Raw genomic sequence first — 27,826 nt, 5'->3', positions numbered from 1 at the left:
ATCACAGTCCAGCAACTTTCAATCAACTTTAGAAGCAGGACGCTAGTCAAGTCACTGTTGTGATGTTTCAAAATCGTGTTAGCAAGTACTGGATTGTAATTAGTTCAAACTAAATTTCTTGTCGTATGGCAAGAGCATTCCGTGAATTTGTGTAAAGATGGAGTGGAATAGACTGATTCTGCTTTTGTCAGTAACTGTTATGTGGGCATTAATGGTGATAGCCAAAGAGCCAGTAATAAATATTAATAAAATGAATATCTGTAAGCGCTACGCAACACCAGGTTCAGTATACCACACAAAGAAACACACTGGATCAGCACTAAATGCCTATGGCAAGCTTTGCCAAAACTGAGATCAACATCCACCGTAAAGGTGACAAGGAGAGGAAGTATATTTCTTAAAATCAAATCCCCAAGGCATGAACAGCAGGAAAAGGATAATCAAAAAGAAAGATAAATATTCAGTGAGAGAGAGAGACAGAGAGGAAAACCCCATTTGGGAACAAAGAAGGGAATCAATGGCAACTAAACCTCACCTAGCACACAATACATAAAAACAACAGAGAGAGAGAGAGAGAGAGAGAGAGAGAGAGAGAGAGAGAGAGAGAGAGAGAGAGAGAGAAAAATGGCGGCTCTAAAAGTGGATCATCAGAAATGGACGAGTCAGGAAAACTCATTATCACCCCCCATCAGTGCATAATGTATGCAGATACTCCCAAATATTTCCAGTTCCTTACATTCTATTGACATTCAGCTACTTGCATGCATAGGCGGTATGTCAGAAAAACGTCGGGAACATCCATGTAGTCTGGCAGTATGCATTTGTTAAAGGCAATCTCATCTGCATATTCAACTGGAAGAAATTCTTTGATGGGTTTTTATTCCAAGTGCTCCATTACTTATAATTTCAAGTTTTTCAAGCAAAGATAGATAAATAGATACTGAACCTTAACTTGAACATCAGTAATCAACTAAAGCTAACTGTAACCAACACACACATACACACACGCACACACACGTATATATATAGTATATATACTCGTATGTTTATGTATGTATGCATGTATGTATGTGTGTATAACTCACGGGAACACCTGATGTTTTAATAAAAAATAAAAGACAGAGAAAAACTGAAACAGAGGATACGGGATTGACCAGTTTTGTTAGTCAAGACATTTTCCAAAGGAATGGAACATCGCAGAAAATGGCATTCTATACAGATGCTAGGGTGAAACTATAGGACATACGATTTTATATATAAAAAAAAGGTTAAATAAGGCCGTAGACACTTGCGAGGAGGCGGAGCTGATTGTAACAGAGAGGGTATACCATTTATAAACTTTTTTTTTTTAAGTAAATACATGACCTGGATTCTTTCTTTATGGACGATAACAAACGTGTCGTTTTGTTGTCTTTTGGATCAATTTACATATTTCTGTACAATTTACATATTTCTTTTGAAATATAGGGTTCGAGTTTATAAAATCTTAGGATTATATATATATATATATATATATATATATATATATATATATATATATATATATATATATATATGTGTGTGTGTGTGTATATGTATAAACCTATATATTATAGATGGACTTTGTTCTTAGACGAGACATGTTTTAATGAAATGTACAGACAGACAGACAGGCAGACAGAGATACTAAAGGGGGATTGGGTGAGACCAAACTTTTGTCGCTCTTCCGTTACGGAAATAAATCTTTTCCACTTGAATGACAAACACTTAAAAAGCTGGAAGTATTAAAGAGAGAGAGAGAGAGAGAGAGAGAGAGAGAGAGAGAGAGAGAGAGAGAGAGAGAGAGAGAGAGAGATCTGTGACACCGACACTTCATAAAACAGCCCGTAAAAGCTGCTGAGAGTAAAACACCTACTCCCCCTACCTCCCTCCCCCTTCCCCCCTTCAAAACAATAATAATAATCCAGCGCCCTTCAGCGGACGCACAGACGAGTGCATGTTGATTCCACGTGTTGCAAGGAGTAATGTGTTTGCTGCGCTGACGTCTTATCACCGACGAACGATAAAAAGTTATTTATTATCGGTTGCAAATCACGGCAAAAGGAGGTGTTTTTTTTTTCTGAGCCATCAACGGAATCGACAAGGGAGGCTTTATGAGAAGGAAGAGACGATGATGATGATAATGATGATTGACAATTACATTCAGTGATTGCGGCTGTCGCTTACTCTTGCGGACTTTTAATACAGTTTCATACAAATGAAGAAAATCCCTCAGGTTCTACAGGAAAATATATTAGTGGAAATATATCAGAGGAAAATATATTAGAAACAATATATCAGAGAAATTAAATAATAATTCACCACCGAAATACAGATTGGGACCAGAATCACTTGCCGACATCTATATTTACCTAAGTATAAGAGCAATGGTATAACTGCCTTGCATTTCTGGGCATTATCCGTAAAGTTATTAGAGCAATAGTCAAGCAAATGCTACGCGTCCCCCTAAATCCATTCACAACCATTTTGTTACTATCGCTTTCAGTTAGCAAATCGAGAGTAGATTATGGAATCTAATTAAAATCAGCGGGGAAATTTTGGACAAGCAAAAAAATGTTTATGGGATGAAAATGTCAAACAGATTTGCTTAGCGGTTAAGACATGCCTTTATACGTGATACAGTTTGCAAGTAAAATTATATAAAAAAAATAGAGTTAAGGGACAATATCCCGAGTCAGATTCGGCAAATGAACCAAAATACAAATATTCTCCCGATGGAGAACCTGGACATAAAAATACAAATATTCTCCCGATGGAGAATATTTATGGACGTACTACGAAAGCCGTATTTATTAAATTTATGAATTGAAGATGTATTTAAATAAAATTGTATTAGAAAAGATATCAGAAATTCTGTTACCTAAAATATTATTGATAGCAGATAGGTCTGTATAAGGTCGTATGTCTGAGTGTGAGAGAGAGAGAGAGAGAGAGAGAGAGAGAGAGAGAGAGAGAGAGAGAGAGAGAGAGAGAGAGCAGCCAGGCAGGCAGGAATTAGCGGGGCTCCGAAACCGGGACTTCTCTGGCTTTGCAACTTCCGGTGTTTTAAGCGTCCCCCGGCGTGTTGGGGCTGATGGGTTTTTATGGATATTGCACGTTTGCTATTTACCGGCTGCCATAAAACGAGGCTTAAATGGTATATGCATTTTTCCCTTTCCTATTTTTCTCTTTTTTATCAGGGGAAGTTTTCGGGTTATCAGCAGATACCTATTATCAAAGCACTCGTCATTATATTTATTTCTTGATCCTGAGGCAAAGGACAAGAGTCCTTTGATACATCAAATATCTAGAACAGGTTTGAAAAAAGGGACCGGTTTATCGATATGCTGCTCATAAGACTTAATTATTATTACCATCTCTCTCGTTCAAACCATATCGCCTCAAAAAATACTGGAGGTTACATACGGAAGGACAGAAAGCGGTACTTCCTTTGATATATATATATATATATATATATATATATATATAGTATATATATATATATATATATATATATATATATATATATAAACATATATACATGTGTGTATATCCATGTGTATGTGTATATATACATACATACATACATATATATATATGTATATTTAGAGAGGGATTATGCTCCTCACTCAATTTAGGATAAATGAAGCGCATTAATCAAACCATAGAAGAATAAGCATTAGTTGAAAAGGATATTTTACCATACGTTTCCGTAGAATCCATAATCTCTCTCTCTCTCTCTCTCTCGAATGTCCATACGAACCCCTGTTCAAGCACGCACATAAATATCCATACAAAGGACAACCATATACACCCACACACCTATACATACAACATTCTTTGACATGTCCATTCTTGACCTAGGGGCAAGGATAATTCCTTGTGCCGAAAACTTACATGACCTCGGCCGCTTCATGTAACTGCGCTCGTCTCCACTTATCCTACCATTGTCCATAACAATTTACTCCCAAAGGCCAAGGTAAATCAACTGCTTCCTTTCTTTCAAGAGTCATTTCATCATGGCGACCATTTACCCTCATCCGCATACCCTTAATCTTGCTGACGTTAGCTTCAAATTTTTCCTGTTGTGAACACAGCTACTTATAATCATGCAGGATTCATATATACACGAGCTTCAAGGGTTGAATAAAACCCGAAGCAGGAAGTTTGACTGACAAAGCCTTATGTCGGAATCTTCCAGACACCTTAGAGACGGCAAAAGTGACGTCATAAGATTCTACAAAATGCACCAAAAAGATGGTAATAAAAAAAAAAAAAAACAAGAGGTCCTCACTGAATTCTGTCTGGCGGATTATTCTGGTGATCTCACAAGAAAAAGGACTTGAATCCAAAGAGTCTGTAAGAGTGAAAAGGTGAGAGAAACTTCAAATACTAAAAGTAATAGATGTTAAAATAACAAGACAATAGCCAGAAAGTTCAGTGCCGTCATCTTGCTCTGGGATGGGTTGCATCAGCGAGGGTTTCTGAGACAAAAGGTAAATGCAGTACTTGATAACTGAACCAAAAAAATAAAAAGTATATCACAAGCCGCTCCAGTTACAAATTACTTAAAGGATTCAGCAGGAATACGATAGGGAACATAATATATACTTTACTGCTCATGAATAATGTAATAACCCTTCTGCATTTAAGAGTTTAGAATTTTGGGGAGGGCATGGGGCTAGCCAAAGGCACAGTAGATGATAAGATTCCGTCGAATCATTAAGAAGAGACTCTATTAGAAATGTGACTAAAAGAAGGGAAAAGGTATAATATAAAATGGAGATAAGAGAAGGAAAGTGGGATTTCTAAGGTTATTTTTAGTTTTCTGTACAAGAAAACTGTACTGTGTCGGCTTTGTCTCTCTGCCCGCACTTTATTCTGTCCGCACTTTTTCTCTCCGCCCTCAGATCTTAAAAATTACAGAGACTAGAGGGCTGGAAATTGGTATGTTGATCATCCACCCTCCAATCATCAAACTTACCAAATTGCAGTCCTCTAGCCTCGGTAGTTTTTATTTTATTTAAGGTTACAGTTACCCACAATCGTGCTTATGCCAACGATATGGGATAGGCCACCACCGGGCAGTGGTTAAAGTTCCATGAGTCGCGGCTCATAAAGCATTATACAGAGACCACCAAAAGATAATCAATTTTCGGTGGCCTTGATTATTATACGCTGTAGCGGCTGTACAGAAAACTCGATTGCGCTGAAGAAACTTCGGCGCATTTTTTTACTTGCTTTTATTAGTAGACAAGAGGAGGCTATTACAGTTCCTCTAACTATAGGGAAAAGTTTCCCTTCGTAGTTACCAATACTTTACATAATAAGCGTTACGTATCCATGCTTTAAACTCTTCTCAATACAGGGAATAGAGGGAGTTTTCCTAAGCGGCTTCATGGGCTTGCTTGCTTGCTTGCTTGTTTTTTTTTTTTTTTTTTTTTAAGCTCCGACAATATTAGGTGTTTTCTTCCAACTCCTGTCTTCTAGCCCCTACAGGAGGCCGACCTATCATTTATTTCGAATCAAGACTCATTTTTTTTTTTTTTAACTTCATCAGGCCTTAAGTAATTAATGGCTTTTGACTTCCCGTCAAACTAATCTGAATTTATATTCTATGGAGAAGATCTGCAATAAATAAATTATCAGTAAAGAGAAAGCCACAAGGCACAAAACCGCCGGCAATTATACAAGGCAAGGATAACATTCTTCCAAACACGCAGTGAGCCTGGAAATGGCGGCTTTGTGACAGAGGTGAATGGAAAAGACAAGAGTTCAATGCACTGCTGACAGAGGAAGGGGTACCCTCATACTGGTGATTTCTCAGGAATTCATTAAAATTTGACTTCATTAAAATGAAAATTAAATTTACATTTTTTTTTTTTTTTTTTTTGTCTAGATCAATTTCCGTTCTGGAAGCTGTCTATACGACGAATGTAGACCAAAGAGAGGAAGAAACAAACAAACAAATAAACAAACTGGAGACTGAATTACCAAAGTCACCTTTTAATTGGAGATCCATTGTTGAGCTTATAGAGTGTCTACAAAATTGGTTTAAAAGCTCAGCTAATTAACATACGTGGGAGACGTGCACAATATGTATTCAAATCTGGTCACGCACATTCACACAGGGTGACACCTGTGTATTGTATTTATTGTATTTATGTACATGCAAGTTACTGCATCCTCATGAAAGTTTTAATGACTCACTAAAAATTATAATATATATATATATATATATATATATATATATATATATATATATATATATATTTTATTGTTATTGAATCATTAAAACTTATATAGATACATACATACATACATACATATATATTTGTATTTATTGTATTTATGTACATGCAAGTTACTGCATGCCCATGAAAGTTTCAATGACTCACTAAAAAATTATAATATATATATATATATATATATATATATATATATATATATATATATATTATATATATATATTATAATTGTTACTGAATCATTAAAACATATATATATGTGTATATATATATATATATATATATATATATATATATATATATATATATATATATATATATATATATATATATATATATATATATATATATTATAATTGTTACTGAATCATTAAAACATATATCTATGTATATATATATATACATACATACACACACATACATACATACATACATATATATATATATATATATATATATATATATATATATATATATATATATATATATATATATATATATATATATATATATATATACATATACTGTATACAGTACAAATCTTAAATTGTTGCCGTGAACAAAGCACTGAGGAGAAAACATGAAAAAATGAGGATTGAAAAATTTGTTAAGTCATCTCAATAATCCTTAATACCATGAGATAAGACAGACGTAAAACATTATTCTGTGAGCGACAAAATATTCTAGGCCCCCCCAAAATTAGGATTCGTTCATTTGCAATTTATAAATACTTGTTATTTTTACTTTCCATTCGCTTCTCCTAACGTATAACGAGGTTTGCTGGACATTTTCATATATTAATGATTTTGCCTCACTTTAAAACTTTCATTTCCTTCTCTCGAATCAGGGCATTTCTATATATTAGTTGTTCTACCTCATTTCAGAGCTATTCTTTCTCCTCTCGAGTCGTGGAATGATTGCAAATTCCGCCATTTACTTTGGTAACTCTTTCATAACTATTTACTTAGGCCTGGCTAAGTAAATAATCTGAACAAAGACTATAATGCTGCAAAAGCAATTTACAGTGAGTAATCAAAATATGGTTATTCAGAACGCATAAAAAATTGAGTTTATTACTCTTTATTAAAATTATTTTTTTTTATATCACAATTAAAATTACCCATCGTTGTAATATTACATTACGGCTGTCAAAACTACCTCCTATGAACATCCTTGAATAATTATACCTCAAATAAAATTTACGTCCTATCATTGAGTAAGTATTAAATACTGGGTTAGATTTATAACAGAGACTGAAAAAAATGAAAGGTATACAGAAGGGAAAATAAATTCGTAAGTAAAAATAAGCAAAAAGATCAAATTAAAACAAAACGAATTAAGTACAACAATATAAGAAATTTCTACGATAAAAAAAAAATCACCAAATAATAATTCAGTACGGGTAACAGAACCTCAGAGAGAGAGAGAGAGAGAGAGAGAGAGAGAGAGAGAGAGAGAGAGAGAGAGAGAGAAAGTCCCATATGCGTCTCAATAAAACGCCAGTCATAGCTACGATTTACCGGCATATCGCCCCCATTAGATAGTTGAGGGTCGCGCGGAAGATCTAAAACTAGAGAATAAATAGCCAGTGCCTTGCTGAGCTCTACATAAACGGGAGTTAATGGTGTCCTAACTGGGTCCAGACTGTCCGGTTTTACGCTGACAGATTGTCACGGGAGGGAGGACCACCCAGAGATGGAGAAGGGCACAGAGCAGAGCCAGGAATCCCGTAGGAATCTGGGCCGGGTTGCGCACTGTGAGGAGGATTCCTAGAAACATTCGCTGGGAATGGGAAAGGAACCACTGGTGTTTAATACAGAGAAAGCGATTGGGGGAGGGGGGCATTTTTGATGAATTCCCAAAACAGATACGCTCATCCATATACGACTCAGGTTCTCGTTAAGGCAGAGCTCAGAAACGTCATTTGATCTTGCTGATATCTATATGGTTTGTACCTCATTCAGGATTAGCTCTTCGAGATGAGAATGACATCCCAGTTTCATGAATGACTAGGCTGAAATATCCGTGCTTTATCACAGAGTGAATAATTTGCATTTCATACTCTTACAATCAGCTTATAAAAGGACATTTTAGATTTATATATATATATATATAAAACTATATAGCCAATTATATATATATATATATATATATATATATATATATATATATATATATATATATATATATATATATATATATATATATATATATATATATATTACTCTAGGGCTTGAGACTTTTCAGTTGGTAGATATTAAACTGATCATTTCTTTGGCGTCAGCAGATGAGTTCATTGGCGTGTGCGTCATAATATTTGTGCCTGTGTGCGTGCTTATATGTTCATATGTGTGACAGAAAGAGATAAGCATTGCTGATATTCAAAAAATTGTCTGAATTATACTTATTATTTTCCCTGCCTGCCTCTCTCTCTCTCTCTCTCTCTCTCTCTCTCTCTCTCTCTCTCTCTCTCTCTCTCTCTCTCTCTCTCTCTCTCTCTCTCCTGGGATACATGTGCGTGCTGTCCGTAAAATTGTGCTAAAATTTACACTCTCCTCTTTTACAGTTGTAAACATTTTTAGGAACTTTTATATATACATATTAGATATATGTATGTATGTATGTGTGTATGTATGTATGTATGTATGTATATAAATACATATACATATATACATTTATATATATAACGTATATATGTATATATATGTATATATACATACATACATGTATCTAGTAGGTATATATAAAAGTTCCTAAAAATGTAGACTGCCATATAGGAATATACAACTGAAAAAAGGAGTGTAAATTTTAGCACAATTTTACGGACAGCACGCACATGCATGCCAGGAGAGAGAGAGAGAGAGAGAGAGAGAGAGAGAGAGAGAGAGAGAGAGAGAGAGGCAGGCAGAATAATAAGTATAATTCAGACAATTTTTTAAATATCAGCAATGCTTATCTTTTTCTGTCACACATATCAACATGCGCACGCACTCACCCACAGACAAAATGACGCTCACGCAAATGAACCCATCTGCTGACGCCAAAGAAATGATCACTTTAATATCTACCGCTAAAAAATCTCAAGCCCTTGACGTAATAGAGTATAATTACTATACAAATTAATAAAAATTAAAATAAAATGCTAAAAGTTACTATACATTGCAAGGTCACCAAAATAAAGAAAAAAGATCCTGGATCGGATCCGTTTTCCATACTGTCGCAATATCTAAGCATCCAAATTCTGGTCTGTCACATTCTAAGTATCCGGGTTCGAAACTGTCTAAAAATATAAGCATTATTTTCCAACTATTTGAACATCCAAGCATCTAGATTTAATTCTTTTATCTAAACCTAAGCATCCGAATCTGGTTGTTCTGCCTCAAGACTTAAGCATCGAGATTCGGGTCTTTCCTAAAATGCAAGTATCCAGATTCAAACCTGTCTAAACATTTCAGCATCTGAACCTGGTTTTTTCTCAAAATCTAAGCATCCATAGTAAGTCTTATATAAAAATCAAACACCTTTTTGAGTCAGTTCTTTGTCAAAGACCAGGCATCCACATTCGGTTCTCTCAAAATCTGAGCACCAGGATTTGGTTCTACTTCAAAATCTAATCAGGCTTGGATACATAGCCTAAGCCCCAAGCCCAATCCCCAGATATTCCTTCAAAATATGTCAATAACAATTCGAGCCGTCCTCTTGGAAAGATGAACAAACAGAAGATGGTGGGTAAATACCCCAATTACAAGTTCGCCATCGAAGGCAACAAAATGAACTTCGGATAATTAAAAAACAAACAAACAAACGAAGAGCAGTTCTCAAAAGGAAAAATCTTCTTGCGTCCTTTTGGGAATAAAAAAAAAAAAATACATACACGCCCACACAAAACTCCGAAAATACAGCACAGAAAGATAACTTCAGGGGCAAAATAAGTGGAGGAGAGAAGGCGAAAGCAAATGCTCCTCTCTCTCTCTCTCTCTCTCTCTCTCTCTCTCTCTCTCTCTCTCTCAGGAAGGGGGCTGAAGAGCACCAAAAAAGATATAAAAAAAAAGAAGCATCGGAGAAATAGAGTTGGGTCGTATATTGGGTTATGGCTCTACATCCCGGGGCCGCTCTATTGTGAGCATCTTTGTCCTCCCCCTTTTCTCATTCCATTGTTGACGATAGAGAGGCCTTATTCTTCTTCTTCTTTTCCGCCTTTGGCTACAAAATTCCAAAATCAGTGACATCTTATCTCTCCCTCCTTTATATAATAAATAAAAGAGTTTTTTTATCGAATCCCCGGTGCCTTAGGCAAGATTCTCTACGACGTATTTGATTTGGAAATGGCTTGTCTACTAGTTTATATATATATATATATATATATATATATATATATATATATATATATATATATATATTTTTTTTTTTTTTTTAATCTAATCCTAGAAACTACTAACGCTTTCATTATCATTCTAAAGTCAAATTGTGTGAGGATAAAAATCTGCAAAAAAAAAGAATAAAATATCAATTACATAGAGAAAAATTCTGGCTGATTCTCAAAATAACTGAAAAAAATTATAGCTGGACCATTTTGTAATTAGACTATATCTATCAAACTTAATAGTTTTAAAAACTCGGCCATAAGTAGAATTTTACATGAAATTGTGAAAGATTCCTCTTTCACCAATATTTATTTGAGAGCAAAGCCTTTCAAATTCCTCAGAAGTGTCTTGCGGAAAAGCAATAATGACAATATCCGACATTACTGTAAAGGCACCCTACTAAATTTCTGCAAAGACACTTGCACGAAATTTTCTGCAAAGACAATTTGTATGAAATTTCTGCAAAGACACTACTAAATTTCTGCAAAGACAATTTGTACGAAATTTCTACAAAGACACTACTAAATTTCTGCAAAGACACTTTGCACGAAAATTTCTGCAAATGCACTTTGCAAGAAAATTTCTGCAAAGACACTTTGCACGGATTTTCTGCAAAGATATTTTACACGAAAATTTCTGCAAAGATACTCTGCGCGAACTTCCTGCACAGACACTCCATTAAATCTCTGTAAAGATATTTTGAACGAAAATTCTGCGAAGACGCTCTCCTCGTAAGCCTTCCACGCCAGATAACAGTTACCGTACCAATCCGTTTGTTGAAACATCTGCGTCAATTCCTAAATTGCTCCGAACATTAAGAATTGCGCAATCAACAGTTACGACCAAAAAAAAGAAAGAAAAAAAAATTGAAAAGTACTACAATAAGATGATGAAGAAAATACGATTCGATCACGTTGAATACCGGGTTATGATCTTCATCCCTGGAGGCCACAAAAAAAAAAAAAAAAATACTGGGAGTAATATGAACTTGCTTGACCAACTCCCTGGAGACGAACAAAAAAATTGCAAAAAATACAAAAGTAATTTCAATCTGTTATTGGAAGTATAATGGACTCGCTTGACCTAAATGTTCGGGTTTCCATTTTAAGGAGGGCCGGAGTTTACCCTGCAATGTAAGAAAGTTGTCTCCATAAGGGGGGTAGTGCCGTCATTGCACCTCACTGTAGGCATTACTAAAGGTTCTTTGCATCGTCCCTTCGGCAACCCCTTTCATTCCTTTTACTATACCTCCACTCATGTTCTCTTTCTTCCATCTTGCTATTCACCCTCTCCTAACAATCGATTCATAGTGCAACTGCAAGGTTTTCCTCCTGTTGTACCTTTCAAACCTTTCTACTCTCCATTCCCTTTCCAGCGCTGAGTGACCTCATAGGTCCCAGTGCTTGGTCTTTGGCCTAAACTCTATATTCCATTCCATTCCATAAGAAGCAAAAAAAAAAAAAAATAGTACCGATTAAACCTGACTTAATTTTTAAAGCAATTTTTCAAACAAATAATGCTCCAGCAGGCACGTGCATGAGGACACATTACTTTAAATGCGCATCTCACCCAATCTATTTCAAGGGTTCAATGTCTGTAAATAACATTTTGTTAAAATCATCAGCTCTGCATTAGCTATATTTTTTCCCTTCACAAAATCACCATCATTATCATCATCATCAACGACAACAATGTTACTTATGTCAATACTATCATATTACTTCACAGAACTGACTTCATTGCATCATGATTAGAGGCTCAAGTTAAGATCATAAAATTCAGCACAATAAGAATGCTTTTATTATATTCCTAGGCTGATTTAAAAAAATCTGAGCAGTTACAAATGTCAAATTTTCCATATATATATATATATATATATATATATATATATATATATATATATATATATATATATATATATATATATATACTATATATATTTAAATATATATATATATATATGATATATATACATTCATATACATTTGTATATATATTTATTTATTTATTCATTAATTTATTCCCAATATATTCATACATACATACATACATATATTTGTATAAACAGGTGCTTCACGAATGTTGCACAAGTCCTAAGGCAACTTTATTTCTCTTTCTCTAACCCATTATGTAAATACTGATTAAAAAAAATTTAATCCTTCTCTGTTTTCCTGCTCTTAGGAGTCCCACTCTTTTAGTTTTAATTGATTACAAAGAACGGGATCAGGAAACCTAAATCAAATCTATCATGCCTAAAATAAAGATGTTTGGAGTCTTTCTTAAAAGAAAATAATGAAAACTTACCAGAGATGATTAACGAAAAAGCATGTATTCACCATAAATCATTCTTTCTTTGCTGACAAGCCAGATCATGCCTTGAGAAAGCCCTCAGCGTTCTCACAATCAATTAGCCCGACATTCTCTGTTGTAGAATGCAGGCATCTCCCACACTAACCCCCTCCCCTCCCTTTCCCTTCTCGTCCCCTTTGAACCTCCTCAGGTATACTGTTAAAGAGCAAATAAGACATCAAGTTTATGTGCGCCTGCGTGCTTAACCCGAAGGCCTTAAAAGACTGAGCAAATCCTAATCACGGCCAAGAACGGAGTTGATCGCGAGTTTTGAAAATTCGTTTTTTCCCGTAAAATCTCTCAGCATTTTTCCATTACGGCTTTCGAATTTGGGCTGTGACTGAGGCGGCTGAACGGCTTTTTATTTATTCGAGCGTCGGATCCGGAGTCCAGCACGAAAACGAGAGAAGAGGAGGAGAAGAGAGAAGAAGTCTCAGGTGCGGCGCTGGAGGAGAGCGACTGTCGGTCGGCGTCGGCGGCGAAAGGTCTGTTCAGAAATAGATTAGCAGGGTCTTATGAGTAGCTCATTGTTCGGTCTTAAAGTTTATGCGTACTTAAGTCGAGATTTTACAGCTTTTTAAGAGAACATTAAGTGATTGTAACTCAATCACCTCTTTGCTTCTTATGAACACAAATGGTTTAGGTGAAGTTACCCACATTTCACGTGTCGTTTATGGTCGGGGTCTCCATACGCTGCTGTACAAGAGAGCGGGGGCCGGGGGGGGGGGTGTAAACAAGAGAGCCTCTGTTGCCCAGATGCCCCGTGTCCACGTTAATGACGACCAATTGATGATGCAGAGTGAGAAATGGTATCGATTTAATTTTTTTTTTTTTTTTTTTCAGAGTAAAGAATTTTGGATTGCGATACGATCGGCAAATTACGGCTGCTGACAAGACAATACGATTGGATTTTAAACTGTAATCAACCACATACAACTTGATATTCTCTATATTTTCTGGGTTGCTAAATTATTTTTTCTATTTTTTTATATCTATAGCCAAGTTAGTTCAGTCGAAATAACGTTCAAATAAAAAATAATGCCATGTAAATTTGTGGTTTAGCTTTAGAAACTCCACCCACCCCCGCACAACATGACCCGACTCGCTCTCTCTCTCTCTCTCTCTCTCTCTCTCTCTCTCTCTCTCTCTCTCTCTCTCTCTCTCCATTATGATTAATTGATTCTGGGAACTATTAGTTTTTAAAACTAAAGCAAAAAACAATTCCTTGCAATGCTCACTCTGGGTATAATGAAACTTGTCAATCAGACTGAATTCAAGTATTTGTCAGGTGAATAAAAAAAAATCGTCCCGTGAATATATAAAAAAACACGGAACTTATTTATGGATAGTTCATGGAAGCCATTCGCGGGTAAGTTAGATAATTCAGTGAAGCAAATCTGTGGGATTTTAATGGAGAGGGAAAAAAACACACACACACAAAAACAGAAAATGCGATGTCACGGCATGCGTGAAACTATTCACAAATGTCATCATTATATTTATAACTCAGAGAGAGAGAGAGAGAGAGAGAGAGAGAGAGAGAGAGAGAGAGAGAGAGAGAGAGAATGTCGCCTTCTCTTTTACTGACTTGATCCATTTCCTTCTTAACATGAGGGTAGAGTCATAAATGCATTTGTAAAAGATTAAAACTTAGAACTTATTATCCTTATTTCTGTGAATGAAAAAACCTTCTGAAATTAATGATTCAGAATTCTAAGATAGTCCAAACAATTCAGTTAGCATCTTGACGGTACCAAAAGGTAATTTAGTAAGTAATATATTTATGAAGACCGTCTTAGGTTCCAAAGGTATACGTTTTTAGTCTGTAGACCCTTGTTTTTACAAAGTTGATGCCTTTAGCGCCTGTGTTATCTATATTCTTTCTTATGTAAAATATATGACTTAATAAACTAAGTAATATATTCTTCATGAATATGCCAAGGTACCTATATACGCTGTTCACAAGTAAGTACATGTCAGTATACAAGATTATACGTATATCAGAGCTCCAACACTGTTTGGCTTTTCTTTGCATTAGCGCTCTCTCTCTCTCTCTCTCTCTCTCTCTCTCTCTCTCTCTCTCTCTCTCTCTCTCTCTCTCTCTCTCTCTCCCCAACCGCCATTATGGCTCTTTTGAGCGGTTACATCACGGTTGCAAACCCGTTGTCTGACGTCATGGCGACGACATACCTGCATAATTTACCGAGCAAGGAAAAGTATTCCATACGAATAATAATATACTCCGGTTCTGGAGTACTTCTATGGGCAAGAACGGCTGCTTCTTAAGCTGTTCCTCCCTAACGAAGTCATTCGTCTATGTATTTTAAAATACGAACTGATGTTCAAGTCTATCAGGGAACCTGTTTCAAAAGGATATCTTTGTGTTTGGTCCCGAAGCACTTTTCCACTTTCAGAAATGACTAGTTACATGGTAAGTTAGCAAGGATTTTCAGGTGAAATTCTTACATCTCTTTGCTTCTCAGTTCCGGAGGTCTTTTATTCCTCACGTCGCTGGACTGCGGAACAGAATGCCTGAGGATCTCTGGCAATTGGAACCTCAAAAATTCTATCGATGATGCAATGCATAACTAGCCTTGTTTTTCCCTGTTTTTCCTATTATCTTCTGTAATTCATTTCAAATGAATATACTGTACCATATTCTTTGGAAGCTTGAATTTCAAGTCAATGGCCCCAGTAGGCTTGTTCCATATGAATCGAGTTTATCTTCTGAATAATAATAATAATAATAATAATAATAATAATAATAATAATAATAATAATAATAATAATAATAATAATAATAATATATGAATCAGTTGTTCTTTGAATAATAATAATAATAATAATAATAATAATAATAATAATAATAATAATAATAATAATAACAATAATAATAATAATAATGTATAGAACTCTCAATGCCGAGAGCGGGAGTAATTTTGTATAAGGTCCACAGTGATATAACAATAGAATGTGAGTCTTTATGAAAATGTGTAAAAAGCTTGAACCCTATCCTGGGTTCATCTTCAGTCAACTGAAGATGAAACCCAGGATAGGTTCAAAGCTTTTTTTCCCATTTATAAAAGTCTCACATTCAACTGAACAGGATAGGGTTCGAGAAGCTTTCTATACATTTTTATAAAGACTCACATTGTACTGATATATTATTGTGGACCTTATACAAAATAATAATAATAATAATAATAATAATAATAATAATAATAATAATAATAATAATAATAATAATACAATTATGACGGCTCTAATACCATTTCCCACACTCAGATGATCATTATATTTACTATATTATTATTTACTATATCATGGCATATCCTTCATTGCCAAAAGGAGAAGGAACAATAAATCCGACGTCTTCTGGGCTTTCGCACACATTAATTCACGTCTCAGTATAATCTAACAAAAATACAAACGTACGAAAGATATAATGCCAGTGTCTAGACGCTCTGCCCTGTTTAATCTCGCCTAGAAAACTTCTAATTTTATCATCCTTTCCAGCGTTCTAACTACGATTCATTTCTTCCTTTATTGTACAGCAATCTAGAATTGGGCGTCTTGGTCACCAACGTTGATAATGGGCGCGGATTCTTAAACGTATAACCACTTCATCTGTATCTTGAGCTGATGAGGGTAGTTAAATTGGTATCTGCAAATGGACTTGTTTTCGTTATTCTTTCCGATGTTTATAAAAAAAAATATCAAATATTCAGACATTTTAATTTACAAAAAACTTCTCTCTCTCTCTCTCTCTCTCCCTATATATATATATATATATATATATATATATATATATATATATATATATATATATATATATATATATACATATAGAATATGTAGACATTTTAATTTAAACCATCTCTCTCTCTCTCTCTCTCTCTCTCTCTCTCTCTCTCTCTCTCTCTCTCTCTCTCTCTCTCTGAAACAGTATCATGTATTTGTTTGGAAAACTTCAAGTACAAACGTCAAAACAAAGCAATTTAGACAGCTACCTATCTGTCTATTTATCTAAATATGCAAACGCTCATATGTATGTGATATATATATATATATATATATATATATATATATATATATATATATATATATATATATATATATATATATATATATATATAAATATACGAACTCACACACTCACAAATTTGAACATATGCATACATATGAATTAATGTACCAAAAATGTGCATGTAGTACAGTGGTGTTCTACCTACGTATTTGTAAAGTGCAGTTTTGTGAGTGATTAGCAATGCATTAATGCATTTACATCCACTTAAATATTTATAATAATCTTCTAGCATATACAGATTTTCAAAATTGAATGAAGCCTTTGTATTCCACCAACAAACAACAAAAATATCTATGACCTTGAAAATACTGACGATGAAACAAACAAGAACTGTATTTTCTCTACGAATAAACCCACATCCCATTAATTACACTGATCTCAATGCAATTTATTCTAAACTGTAGACGATAGAAATGGCAATGCCTGCTATTGACGTTTTCATGTACTGGACACCCTAACAATAGGAATGGAATAGAATACAGAGTTTAGGCCAAAGGCCAAGCTTGGGACCTATGAGGTCATTCAGCGCAGGAAAGGAAATTGAGAGTAGGTAGGTTTGACAGGTGTAACAGGAAATAATTGTTAGGAGAGGGTGGATAGCAAGATGGAAGAAAGATAACATGAAAGGAGGTACAGTAAAAGGAATGAAAGGGGTTGCAACTTGAGGCCGAAGGGACGCTGCAGAGAACCTTTAGTAATGCCTACAGTGCACCCTGTGAGGTGCACTGACGGCACTACCCCGTATGGGGACCCTAACAATGAAAAATAATGAAGTCAAACGAATCAAAAAGTTCCAGTCAAGAGGAATGTTCTGAAAATGAAGCTGATGCCTGACAGTTATAAATAATTGCTTCGCTTTCTTGTGAAAACATTACAAGAATTTTCGTTGTCAAAAATATATTGACAAGAGACATTACAATAAAATAAAAATATTTACGATGCCTTGTAGGTAATAAAACATCATCTACAACAAAAATATTTAGCCCCACCCAGGGAATTTAGAGCTCATGCATAAATGTACTGTACAGTCATAAGAGCCCTCAAACCGATTTTGGCCCCATCTTGCTGGGGACCGCCTCACTCCCTCATTCTGGGTTTACTTTTGTGTGAGAGAGAGAGAGAGAGAGAGAGAGAGAGAGAGAGAGAGAGAGAGAGAGAGAGAGAGAGAGAGAGAGAGAGAGAGAGAGTAATCACACCAACGAGAGTAAATGAAGACAGATTTAATGAAACACAACCAATTCCATCTTAACATCTCATCGTGGCTGATTGGCTGTGATGAGATCTTGAGCATAATTAAAAATATGGCCTTTAGTAATGAACTGCTAATACCTACTCGGATGAAAAAACGTTTATGGCAAACATATTAATGAAATGCAAATGTTTACCTGATGGATTGCTGGCGGGTTTTGTTGACTGACTTCCAACACAGACATTAACTCTAATTGAGCAGATGAAAACAACGCAGTAAACGATGAGCCACAGTCCTCTTTTCAAAAGAGGGAGAGAGAGAGAGAGAGAGATTAAAGAGAGAGAGAGAGATTAAACATGCAAGAGTCTTGAGTTTATCATATGAAGATTAAAAACTGGAAGAGGAGAGAGAGAGAGAGAGAGAGAGAGAGAACATGCAAGAGTCTTGTGTTTATCATAGAAAGATTCAGAACCTGAGAGAGACATGCAAGAGTCTTGTGTTTATCATAGAAAGATTCAGAACCTGAGAGAGAGAGAGAGAGAGAGAGAGAGAGAGAGAGAGATTAAACACGCATGAGTCTTGTCTCTATCATAGGAAGATTCAAAACTGAAAGAGAGAGAGAGAGAGAGAGAGAGAGAGAGAGAGAGAGAGAGAGAGAGAGAGAGAGAGAGAGAGAGAGAGAGAGAGATTAAACACGCAAGAGTCTTGTGTTTATCAAAGGAAGATTCAAAAAAAATGGAGAGAACAGAGAGAGAGAGAGAGAGAGAGAGAGAGAGAGAGAGGAAGGTATTAACACGCTATTGATGTTTAAATACTCACGTTGATGACAACGCAATTTGGAAGCATCCGTTTTATGTCTGGCTGCAGGGTACTTCAGCTAATGGTGGGAGAACCAACGGATTCCAACACCTTAACAGGACTCGATCGCTTACCTTTAGATTCCGGCGAAGAAGAAGAAGAATCAGTTCGATTAACTCTTACCTGCGAGGAAAAAGAAGAAGCAATATTAAACTAACAGTTATGTAATTTTTATTTATTTCTCTTCCTTGACTACAAAATATACTTTGATATCTAAATGAAATATTAAACTACAGAGACTAGGTAATTCATTTTTTTGTTTTCCTTCTATGACCAGAAAATATACTTTGAAATTTAAATGCAATATTAAACTACAGAGTTTATGTATTTTTTTGCCTTCTTTGACCAGAAAATATAATTTTAAGTCTCAGTTTCCCGGTTAATGAGGTCTCTACAGGGTAAAGAGGCTTTGCGTAATTTTTGTTTGTTTTAGTTAGTTGATCAAGAAATATAATTTGAAATATCTATTTCCATCTCAATGAGGTCTTTACAAGGTAAAGAATATCTTATGATTGAAATTATTGAAAATTTTCCTTTATCTTTCTTCTTAGATCAGGATATATAATTTGTAATCATACTTTCCAAACAAATGAGGTCCTTATAGTGTAAAGAACATGGGAGGAATTCAAGACTCTACTCTCTTCTCTTGGAGACATTAGTCAATGTAGTTCTTGTTCTATTTACATTTTCTTTTACTGGTTTGTTTTTCATAATGACTCATTCTCGTGTTGTTTTATCTTCCTCTATCACAGTGGTCCTTAACCTTTTTATTACCACGTCCCCTCTAAGAGTTGGTCCTTCCCTTCACACCCCCCTTGCATCTGAGTAAAAATCCCTCCCTGATTTAAAGGAAAATGAAAAAAAGAAGAAGAGAAAGAAAAGGGGTGTTTTTATTCTTTTGGGAATGAATTACTGAGATACTTGACACGTTTCTTAGCGACTCTTGTTAAGAGAATAAAGAATATAATTAGAGAATTTTTTATCTTTCCCTAAGGCTCGCACCCCCCTTGGAAATTGCTGACGCTCCCAAGGATGAGATCCACTGCTCTATCAGGTTAGATCTTGATGCAGAGCAACGCTCCCTTGCCTGAGCTAACCTAACGCCACCTATTATTCCACTCTTCCCCGTAAGGCAACAACGGCGGAAGGTTTGTTGCTTGACGTATAAAAAGTAAGCAGAAGATTACGATTACTTGGTTTAGACATCACCTAAAAATATTATGGACAAGGAAGAACGCAGGTAACAATATAGAAATCAAATATTTTTCATAATTATCGACACAAGTTTAGGAATTCATCATTCCTACCAGATGCCGCTGGTACCAGAAACTATGTACCAGTAGTTATAAACGTATAAATAAAAATAGGAAAAAAAAGAGAAAGAGAACATCAATCACGCAGCATTTAGATACCCTTTTTAGGAATAAAAATACAGAGAAAACTATTGATGCGAAGATATTTAGGGTAATAACAATAATTGGAATATTGGAGACCAAAGTGATCAAAAGTGAATGGCAAGTTATAGAATGCTGGATTGATGCTTGAGAGAGAGAGAGAGAGAGAGAGAGAGAGAGAGAGAGAGAGAGAGAGAGAGAGAGAGAGAGAGAGCCACTAGGTGACAATTTATGATAGCAGACATTCCTATTTTCAGATACAAGTTAGGCCTATGGCATATAGGCTACCGTGCTCTGGCCATAATTGCAGAAAATTATAACTTCCTCTGATGCATTACATCTTAAATTTTTTACACACACACACACACACACACACACACACACACACACACACACACACACACACACACACACATAGTATATATATATATATATATATATATATATATATATATATATATATATATATATATATATATATATATATATACAGTATATATATATATATATATATATATATACAGTACAGTATATATATATATATATATATATATATATATATATATATATATATATATATATATATATATATATGTATATATATACATACCTTATTACATAAATTACACTGTTAAATGCATGCAAGTCCTGCCCTTACAGTAAGAAAAATAAATTATAACTGTAACCTGTCAGCAGGTCATTTTAAAGTTAACAAGGCCCTAAGGACTGCTGTTATTAACTCTTTGCCTCTACGTGCAATTACGTAGGTTTTAGCCTCTGTCTTATTCGTTAGTAGTCTGTACTAGGTAAGCGTATCATTATCGAGTACTGTAAAATTTGCTGACCTCTGTTTTAGAACTTTTAGTAATGTTATTATATGTATGACAGTTATTTTAGTGCTTTTAAGTAATGCTATTATATATATGACAGTTATTTCTGTGCTTTAAGTAATGTTATTACATATGTGATAGTTATCTGACACTGGTACTTTTGGCTTATAAAATTTTATGTGAAGCAGTTTCTATAGAGCGTTGCGTGACCTCATCAGTATTTTCCACACTGAGGGTAAGACGTGATGTTTTGAAACAATATGTAAAAATGTACTCTGTTCCAGAATTTTTTTTTTAAGAAATTCTTGTTTATGACAGAAATGATCCAACATATGTGACGGCATGAGCACCCATTTAGGTACCATTATCGGCGACAGGTCATCATAAGATGCTAAAAACAAATAGCCTGTTACAGAGCCTTAAGACACTTCTTACTCTTAACAGAGCAAAGAATTTCAGGCTCTCTTTTTGGTAAATCAGCTTCCATCAGTAATTTTTTTTTTACCATTCTAAAGGAACATATTTAACAGAAAACATCTCTGTTGACTTCAAAGATAATAATATGCTTAAACCTCCCAGGAACGATCAAATACTGTTCTTTTCCCCATTGTCATATAATTCAAATGCAATTTTACTGGCAATAGACGGGAGAGGAAAAAATCATTACTAGTTTATCGGAAGTCCCGTTGTCGGTTGTCACCTGTTTTACCAAATTCTCTGCTGAAGACCCAGGGTTACAGGAATTGTAATGAGGCCTGCCCTTTTGTTAAGGGAAGAAATGAAGAAAAAGGCTGCTGAAAATAATAAAGGCATGCCATAAACTTTTCATGAGTTTCCTTTCTTCACTAATGATACCACCAGTAATTGACTCCCAAATGTCAAACCCGTATCTGCCTCAAAATGAAGGTCCTGCATAATTAGAATTACACAAGCGAAAGTTCAACCCATTTATTTGGACTATTAAAAGAATAAAATATTCCCCATACTATTGATAATGGCTGGTACACTGGATACCCCCATTAGCTCCTCAGCCCCATTTCCTTCTCTTAGGAAATGGGTTGATTCCTGAGACCATTCCATCCTTCGGACATTAACATGGAATATCAGATTAATATGAAACAGAATTACTGTTTCTCAGGTCCAAACATTTTCGAGCGACTAAGGCTGCCATGGTAACTACCACCATTAACTCTGAATAAGATTTCGAAGTATCTAGGCTGAAACTTGTATTATTTATCAACGCAAATTGAAGTACCTACCAAGATGCTGTTTCTTATTTATCGACGCAGAAAATTTATAGCAAATGTAGAAATGCACAAGACTTATGCCAAAGAGGACTTCCATTTATGAAACATATCAGGACTTCAACCTGCAAACGAATTCCTGGGGTTCAAAAAACTCCCTCAGCAAATCCATTCAGCTTAGCCTTGCAGGGTAGGAGATCAAATGAAGGTAAGTTTTAGATAATAGCTAAATTTTTACCAAAACCCCATAAAAAAATAATCAAATTATGTAACCAACTGAAATTTACATACCCATGTGCACTAGAGTTTGCGGTAAAATGGCAGCAAAAACGAAAGCAGTGGATTAAGTTATTTTTTTTTACATAAAAACAAAAAGTTTACGTCACTTTGCTTGTGTTTGGGGAAGGGTGGGGTTGGCGGGGGGGAGAGGTGCTTTGGCTGCAGTGATGTAGGAGGCTTTATAGAACATTTGTTCTTTCATCATGGTCTTATTGTATATGTAAATAGAAACTTTGTCTTCAAAACTGTAACAATTATCCAAGATTAAATTCCGCAGAAAATTTAGAATAATATTATGGGATATAATGTAAAAGTATACTTATTGTGGAGTTGGAAGAACATGATTAACAACGCTGTGACTCAACACAGAGTCTATGTAAAAATACGAGCAATACCAATTCAGTTTCATACCGAAAACCATACCCAACATGAATATAATTTGGACAAACGGATACCACTCTCCTTGAATACCAGAGAGAGAGAGAGAGAGAGAGAGAGAGAGAGAGAGAGAGAGAGAGAGAGGAACTCGGTATAGGAGGAATGAACCTTCAACTTATAGCAGGGTATATCGGACGATGTGTGAATGAGTGAAGAAGATGATGATGATGATGGGGCTCCGGGAACTGTACAAGAGGGGCGTGGGGGCGGTTAAAAAGAATGACAGAGAGAGAGAGAGAGAGAGAGAGAGAGAGAGAGAGAGAGAGAGAGAGAGAGAGAGAGAGAGAGAGAGAGAGAGAGAGAGAGAGAGAGTCAGTGGATGAGGTGGTGGAGTTTTATGGTGCGGTTAACGCTTGATTAGAATGATATCGGTCATTGCCAGGCTACCGGCATACATAAAAAGAAGCGATTATGAGGATGGAGGGGTAACAGAAGTCCTCCTCCTCTTCCTCCTCCTCCTCCTCCTCCTGTTTCTCTTCGCTGTGATGCCATTAGGATCTGCCTACTCTTCCTCCTACCTACCTAATGTTTTCCCCTTGATTTAATTCATTGCTGCTTTGCATACTTTTTAAAATCAAAGACTATGCTCACATATCAAAAAAGAGATATATGAAAGCACAAATAAATTCTTCTTACTAAAATTTCTCCACTTTATCTTATTTATCTAATCTTTGTCCACTTCTTAAGAACAAAGACTATCCTTAAATATACATAAAGAGGTATATGAAAGCATGAACACAATAAAAATGCTGATAAAACAGAGATATATAAGAGCGCAAATAAAATAAAATCGCCAAAGAAAACAAAACAAACCACGTATTACCACTTGCAATAACCAACCGATGTATGTAGAACTGTACAGCCATGTATGGCTTTTAAAACATTTTAGGAGAGTTTTAAAATCTGTTTATTGCAAGCCAGCATTCATCCGCATTAAGAAAAAAAAACATTATTGCGGTCGAGGTGCATTCGCATAAAGAAGAATTCTGCCCTGTCATATACGATCATATTACGGCTCCTATGAAAAAAATTACGACCTTGTAAATCTTTCCATTTTGAGCTAGCCACGCTCCATACTCTAGGCTTCCGAGTGCAAAAGGTAAACAATTTACGCTGCACCTTTCAGGAGCAAAATGAGGTTTTACGAACTCCAGAGGAGGGATATTTAATTTTCTTCATAGCTCTTTGACGTTTTTATACGTGCAATTATTCACTGCTGCTTCGAGTAGACATTCCTGCTCGTTTTGACGGCATGATATAAAATTGCTAGATAATATATCACGCTGATAAGCCTTACAGAGTGAATCCGCTTCTTAAGTCTAATATACGAAATGAAAATAAACACACACAAGACATATATATATATATATATATATATATATATATATATATATATATATATATATATATATATATATATATATATATATATATATACATATTAACTTTATCATATACACAACTGTTCTGTGCATTAATACAATTACTAACAGGACTTCATTGAAACTGGATGGTATCTGGCGGAGATATTTATTCAAAAAAGTTACAAGCTTTCTAGGACAAACAGTCCTCATTGTCAAGCATCCGTAAAATGATCGGACACGCAGTCCAGCTGTATACATACATACATACACACACACATGTACATATATATATATATATATATATATATATATATATATATATATATATATATGTATGTATATATATATATTATATATATATATATATATATATATATATATATATATATATATATATATATTTTATATTTATATATATATATATATATATATATATATATATATATATATATATATATATATATATATATATATATATATATATAGTCATTATTAATACTCTGCATCGTATGAATGCTATGTTTCAAGTATGTAAGTGATGAAAAATGTTTTGTTTCAAATTTGCACGAGCCTTTCACTTATTACTTATGTTCATTTTCTTGTATTATGTTAAATTTACTCATGTATGTCCTACACGTCATTCTCCCATTCCTCCCTTTTATTATCCTTCCCCCCTTTCCCTTCCTTCCTTCCTTCCGTCCTTCCTTCCCAGTGGCACTCCTGTAGTTCCACGAGGCCTCGCCTGGTATCTCGTTCCGGTCATTAAGCTCAGGGAAGCGACCCTCTCTCTCTCTCTCTCTCTCTCTCTCTCTCTCTCTCTCTCTCTCTCTCTCTCTCTCAAAAGGTACGGTTCCTCCTCCTCCTCCTCCTCCTCCTCGACTTCCTTTCCCTCCTATCTTCTCCATCTTCTTTTACCCTGTCCTTCCATCTTCTTCACGTCTCTCTCTCTCTCTCTCTCTCTCTCTCTCTCTCTTTCTTCGTTTGCACATAACCTATCCTCATACTCTCTCTCTATCTGTCCCCTTCCTTCGCTGGCCCATACTCTATTCTCCTTACTCTCTCTCTTTTTCTTCTTCTTCTCTCTTCTTCTTCTTCTTTCTCTGCCCCCTTCTTCGCTGGCCCATAAGCTATTCTCTGTTCTTCTCTCTTTTTCTCTCTCTCTCTCTCTCTCTCTCTCTCTCTCTCTCCTCTCCGCTGCCACATAAGCTATCCTCCTTAAAGTGCGGGGGCTTCCTCGCCATGCCCTGGCAATCGTTAAGCGCTTCCTTTTGCGTCCATTCATTTCTCAAAATTGTCTCGGGGAAGTCGTAGCCCCTCCGAAGTAAACAAAAGGAGAAGTCGGAGCGGCGTCTTCTCCTCGCCCTTAATTATTCTGTCAAGAATTAAATTTTTCCAGCGTATAAATTCCGGGGGTATTTTTTTTTTTCCAATTCATTTTTATGTGCTGACGTCGGAGCCATTAAACGCTTAACGGGGGAAAATGCCAAAGTTTAAACGATGCCATTTAGGTTTAGTAGAAGATAAGTACAAAGGTGGAACAGATGCGCCGTTTACTGCTAAATAACTCCTGCATTTTGTTTTCAATACGGGCAGTTAAGCACTAATTGGCACGGTAAGAAAACATGCCGGAAGCGCATTTTGCTTCCGCGCTGTTCGGTCGGTAATTGAAAAGCGCCTCTGAAGAGTTGGTGAGTAAAATCAGTTCTAGTACACACGAAGCATTGCAGTGCGGATGTGCATTCACATATACATTTCTACAACTTTATTCTACGTTATTCTCAAAGCTTGGAGTGGAACTGGACGAGTTAACGGTTCCTATACTGCAAAGGGAACAGTAGGCCTTCGCTCAGATTAACAAAAGTAGTAAAGAGGTTTTTGTACGTGACATTCCTTTAATATTATGGTTTCCTCTTTTTGTTCCAATATCCGTCTTCCAAGAAGGATCGTAAAACGAACGGAGAAAGATATTCACTTATTGAAAGATACGCCCTGAACTTATTATAGTAATAATGCCAATATTCAATTAGCGAGGACTACATCGCAAATTTATGAATATATTAAAAACAGCGCACTATGTCGTACTGTCTTGTTACGATTAAAAAATCCACATTAGTATATACATATGCATATTTGTAATCACAAATATACGTATGTATATACAACTGTGGATCTTTTAACAAATTTTTGAATAATTTAGCATAATCTACGATTTCCTATATGTGCCATGTACAAATACTATTTACATCTTTTGCACTAAATAATATATATACATTAGACAATATTTCTTCTTTAAAATTTAATTATTCTTGATTGTTTTTACCTGAAAAATAATCTCAACTAGTGAGAGGTGGGTGGCTGATATTTAATTTCTCTCCTTATTTACTTGAATTTTCTAGTCCCAAATTAAATTAGCATCTTTGTTCCCAGATTCTTTGCAAGAACTGATCCTTTATCAAAAATGGAATATCTTTATCAAAAATGGAATATCTTAGGCCGGAGACGCCATGTCAAAATATTTCAGCGCAATACAAATCTTAAAACTTTCTGACAAACCTGCCCTAATGGTATTAAAGATAATGAAAACTTGTTTCTGCGTTCTTAAACATTCACTGAAACCTAAACAAACGCTTAAGTTATCTTTTATGTTTACGTATTTCAGCTTAGTGATAATCAAAAGCAATATTTAATCAAACGTACAATAAACTCATATTCTACCCAATTTTATTATCGAGACCTGTGGCAGATTGTTTCATATTCATGGTGTCGAGTACCAAGCGCCGAGAATGTTTAGGAATACTAATGTTTACAGACTCTCTCTTTACAGGAAGAAGACATAAAGAAATGACAAGGTACACAATTAAATCGCAGCTGTACAAATAAATTACTGGAGAGTGAACAATCGTATCATTTCTTCTCCAGAACAACAACCGTGGACAAAAAAATGAGTAAATGCACCATTTCACTGCACAAAATAGAATACAGAAGAATAATAACCTATCTATTTCTATGCAAAATTGAAGAACACTTTCTTAAAAAAAAGGCGTTCTTTTTAAGACAGACGGCTTAAACACTGGGGGAAAAATACTAAGTAACAATACAAAGAACAGACGAAAAGTACAGCGGGAAAATACTTTGTAATGAACTAAAGACATAAAACCCTGCGG

The 27,826-nt window shown here is 35.2% G+C and overlaps 2 protein-coding genes across 3 annotated transcripts in view; both read right to left on the bottom strand.

Annotated features, from left to right (window-relative positions):
- The window catches only part of LOC136847844 (homeobox protein abdominal-B-like), a 601,387-nt gene that overhangs the window by 302,915 nt on the left and 270,646 nt on the right, over positions 1-27,826 (bottom strand). The window lies entirely within an intron of this gene.
- Positions 7,896-27,826, bottom strand: part of LOC136847603 (uncharacterized) — a 46,611-nt gene continuing 26,680 nt past the window's right edge. Inside the window, exons 2-3 of the mRNA XM_067119320.1 lie at positions 13,298-13,466; positions 7,896-8,048 (exon numbers count right to left, since the gene is read on the bottom strand). Coding sequence (XP_066975421.1) covers positions 7,896-8,048; positions 13,298-13,466 — 322 coding nt within the window. The remainder of the gene's footprint in view (positions 8,049-13,297; positions 13,467-27,826) is intronic.

The sequence above is a fragment of the Macrobrachium rosenbergii genome, chromosome 17 (assembly GCF_040412425.1).
Source record: "Macrobrachium rosenbergii isolate ZJJX-2024 chromosome 17, ASM4041242v1, whole genome shotgun sequence".
Classification (NCBI taxonomy): Eukaryota; Metazoa; Arthropoda; class Malacostraca; order Decapoda; family Palaemonidae; genus Macrobrachium; species Macrobrachium rosenbergii.
This window is presented reverse-complemented; position numbering and strand designations above follow the sequence as displayed.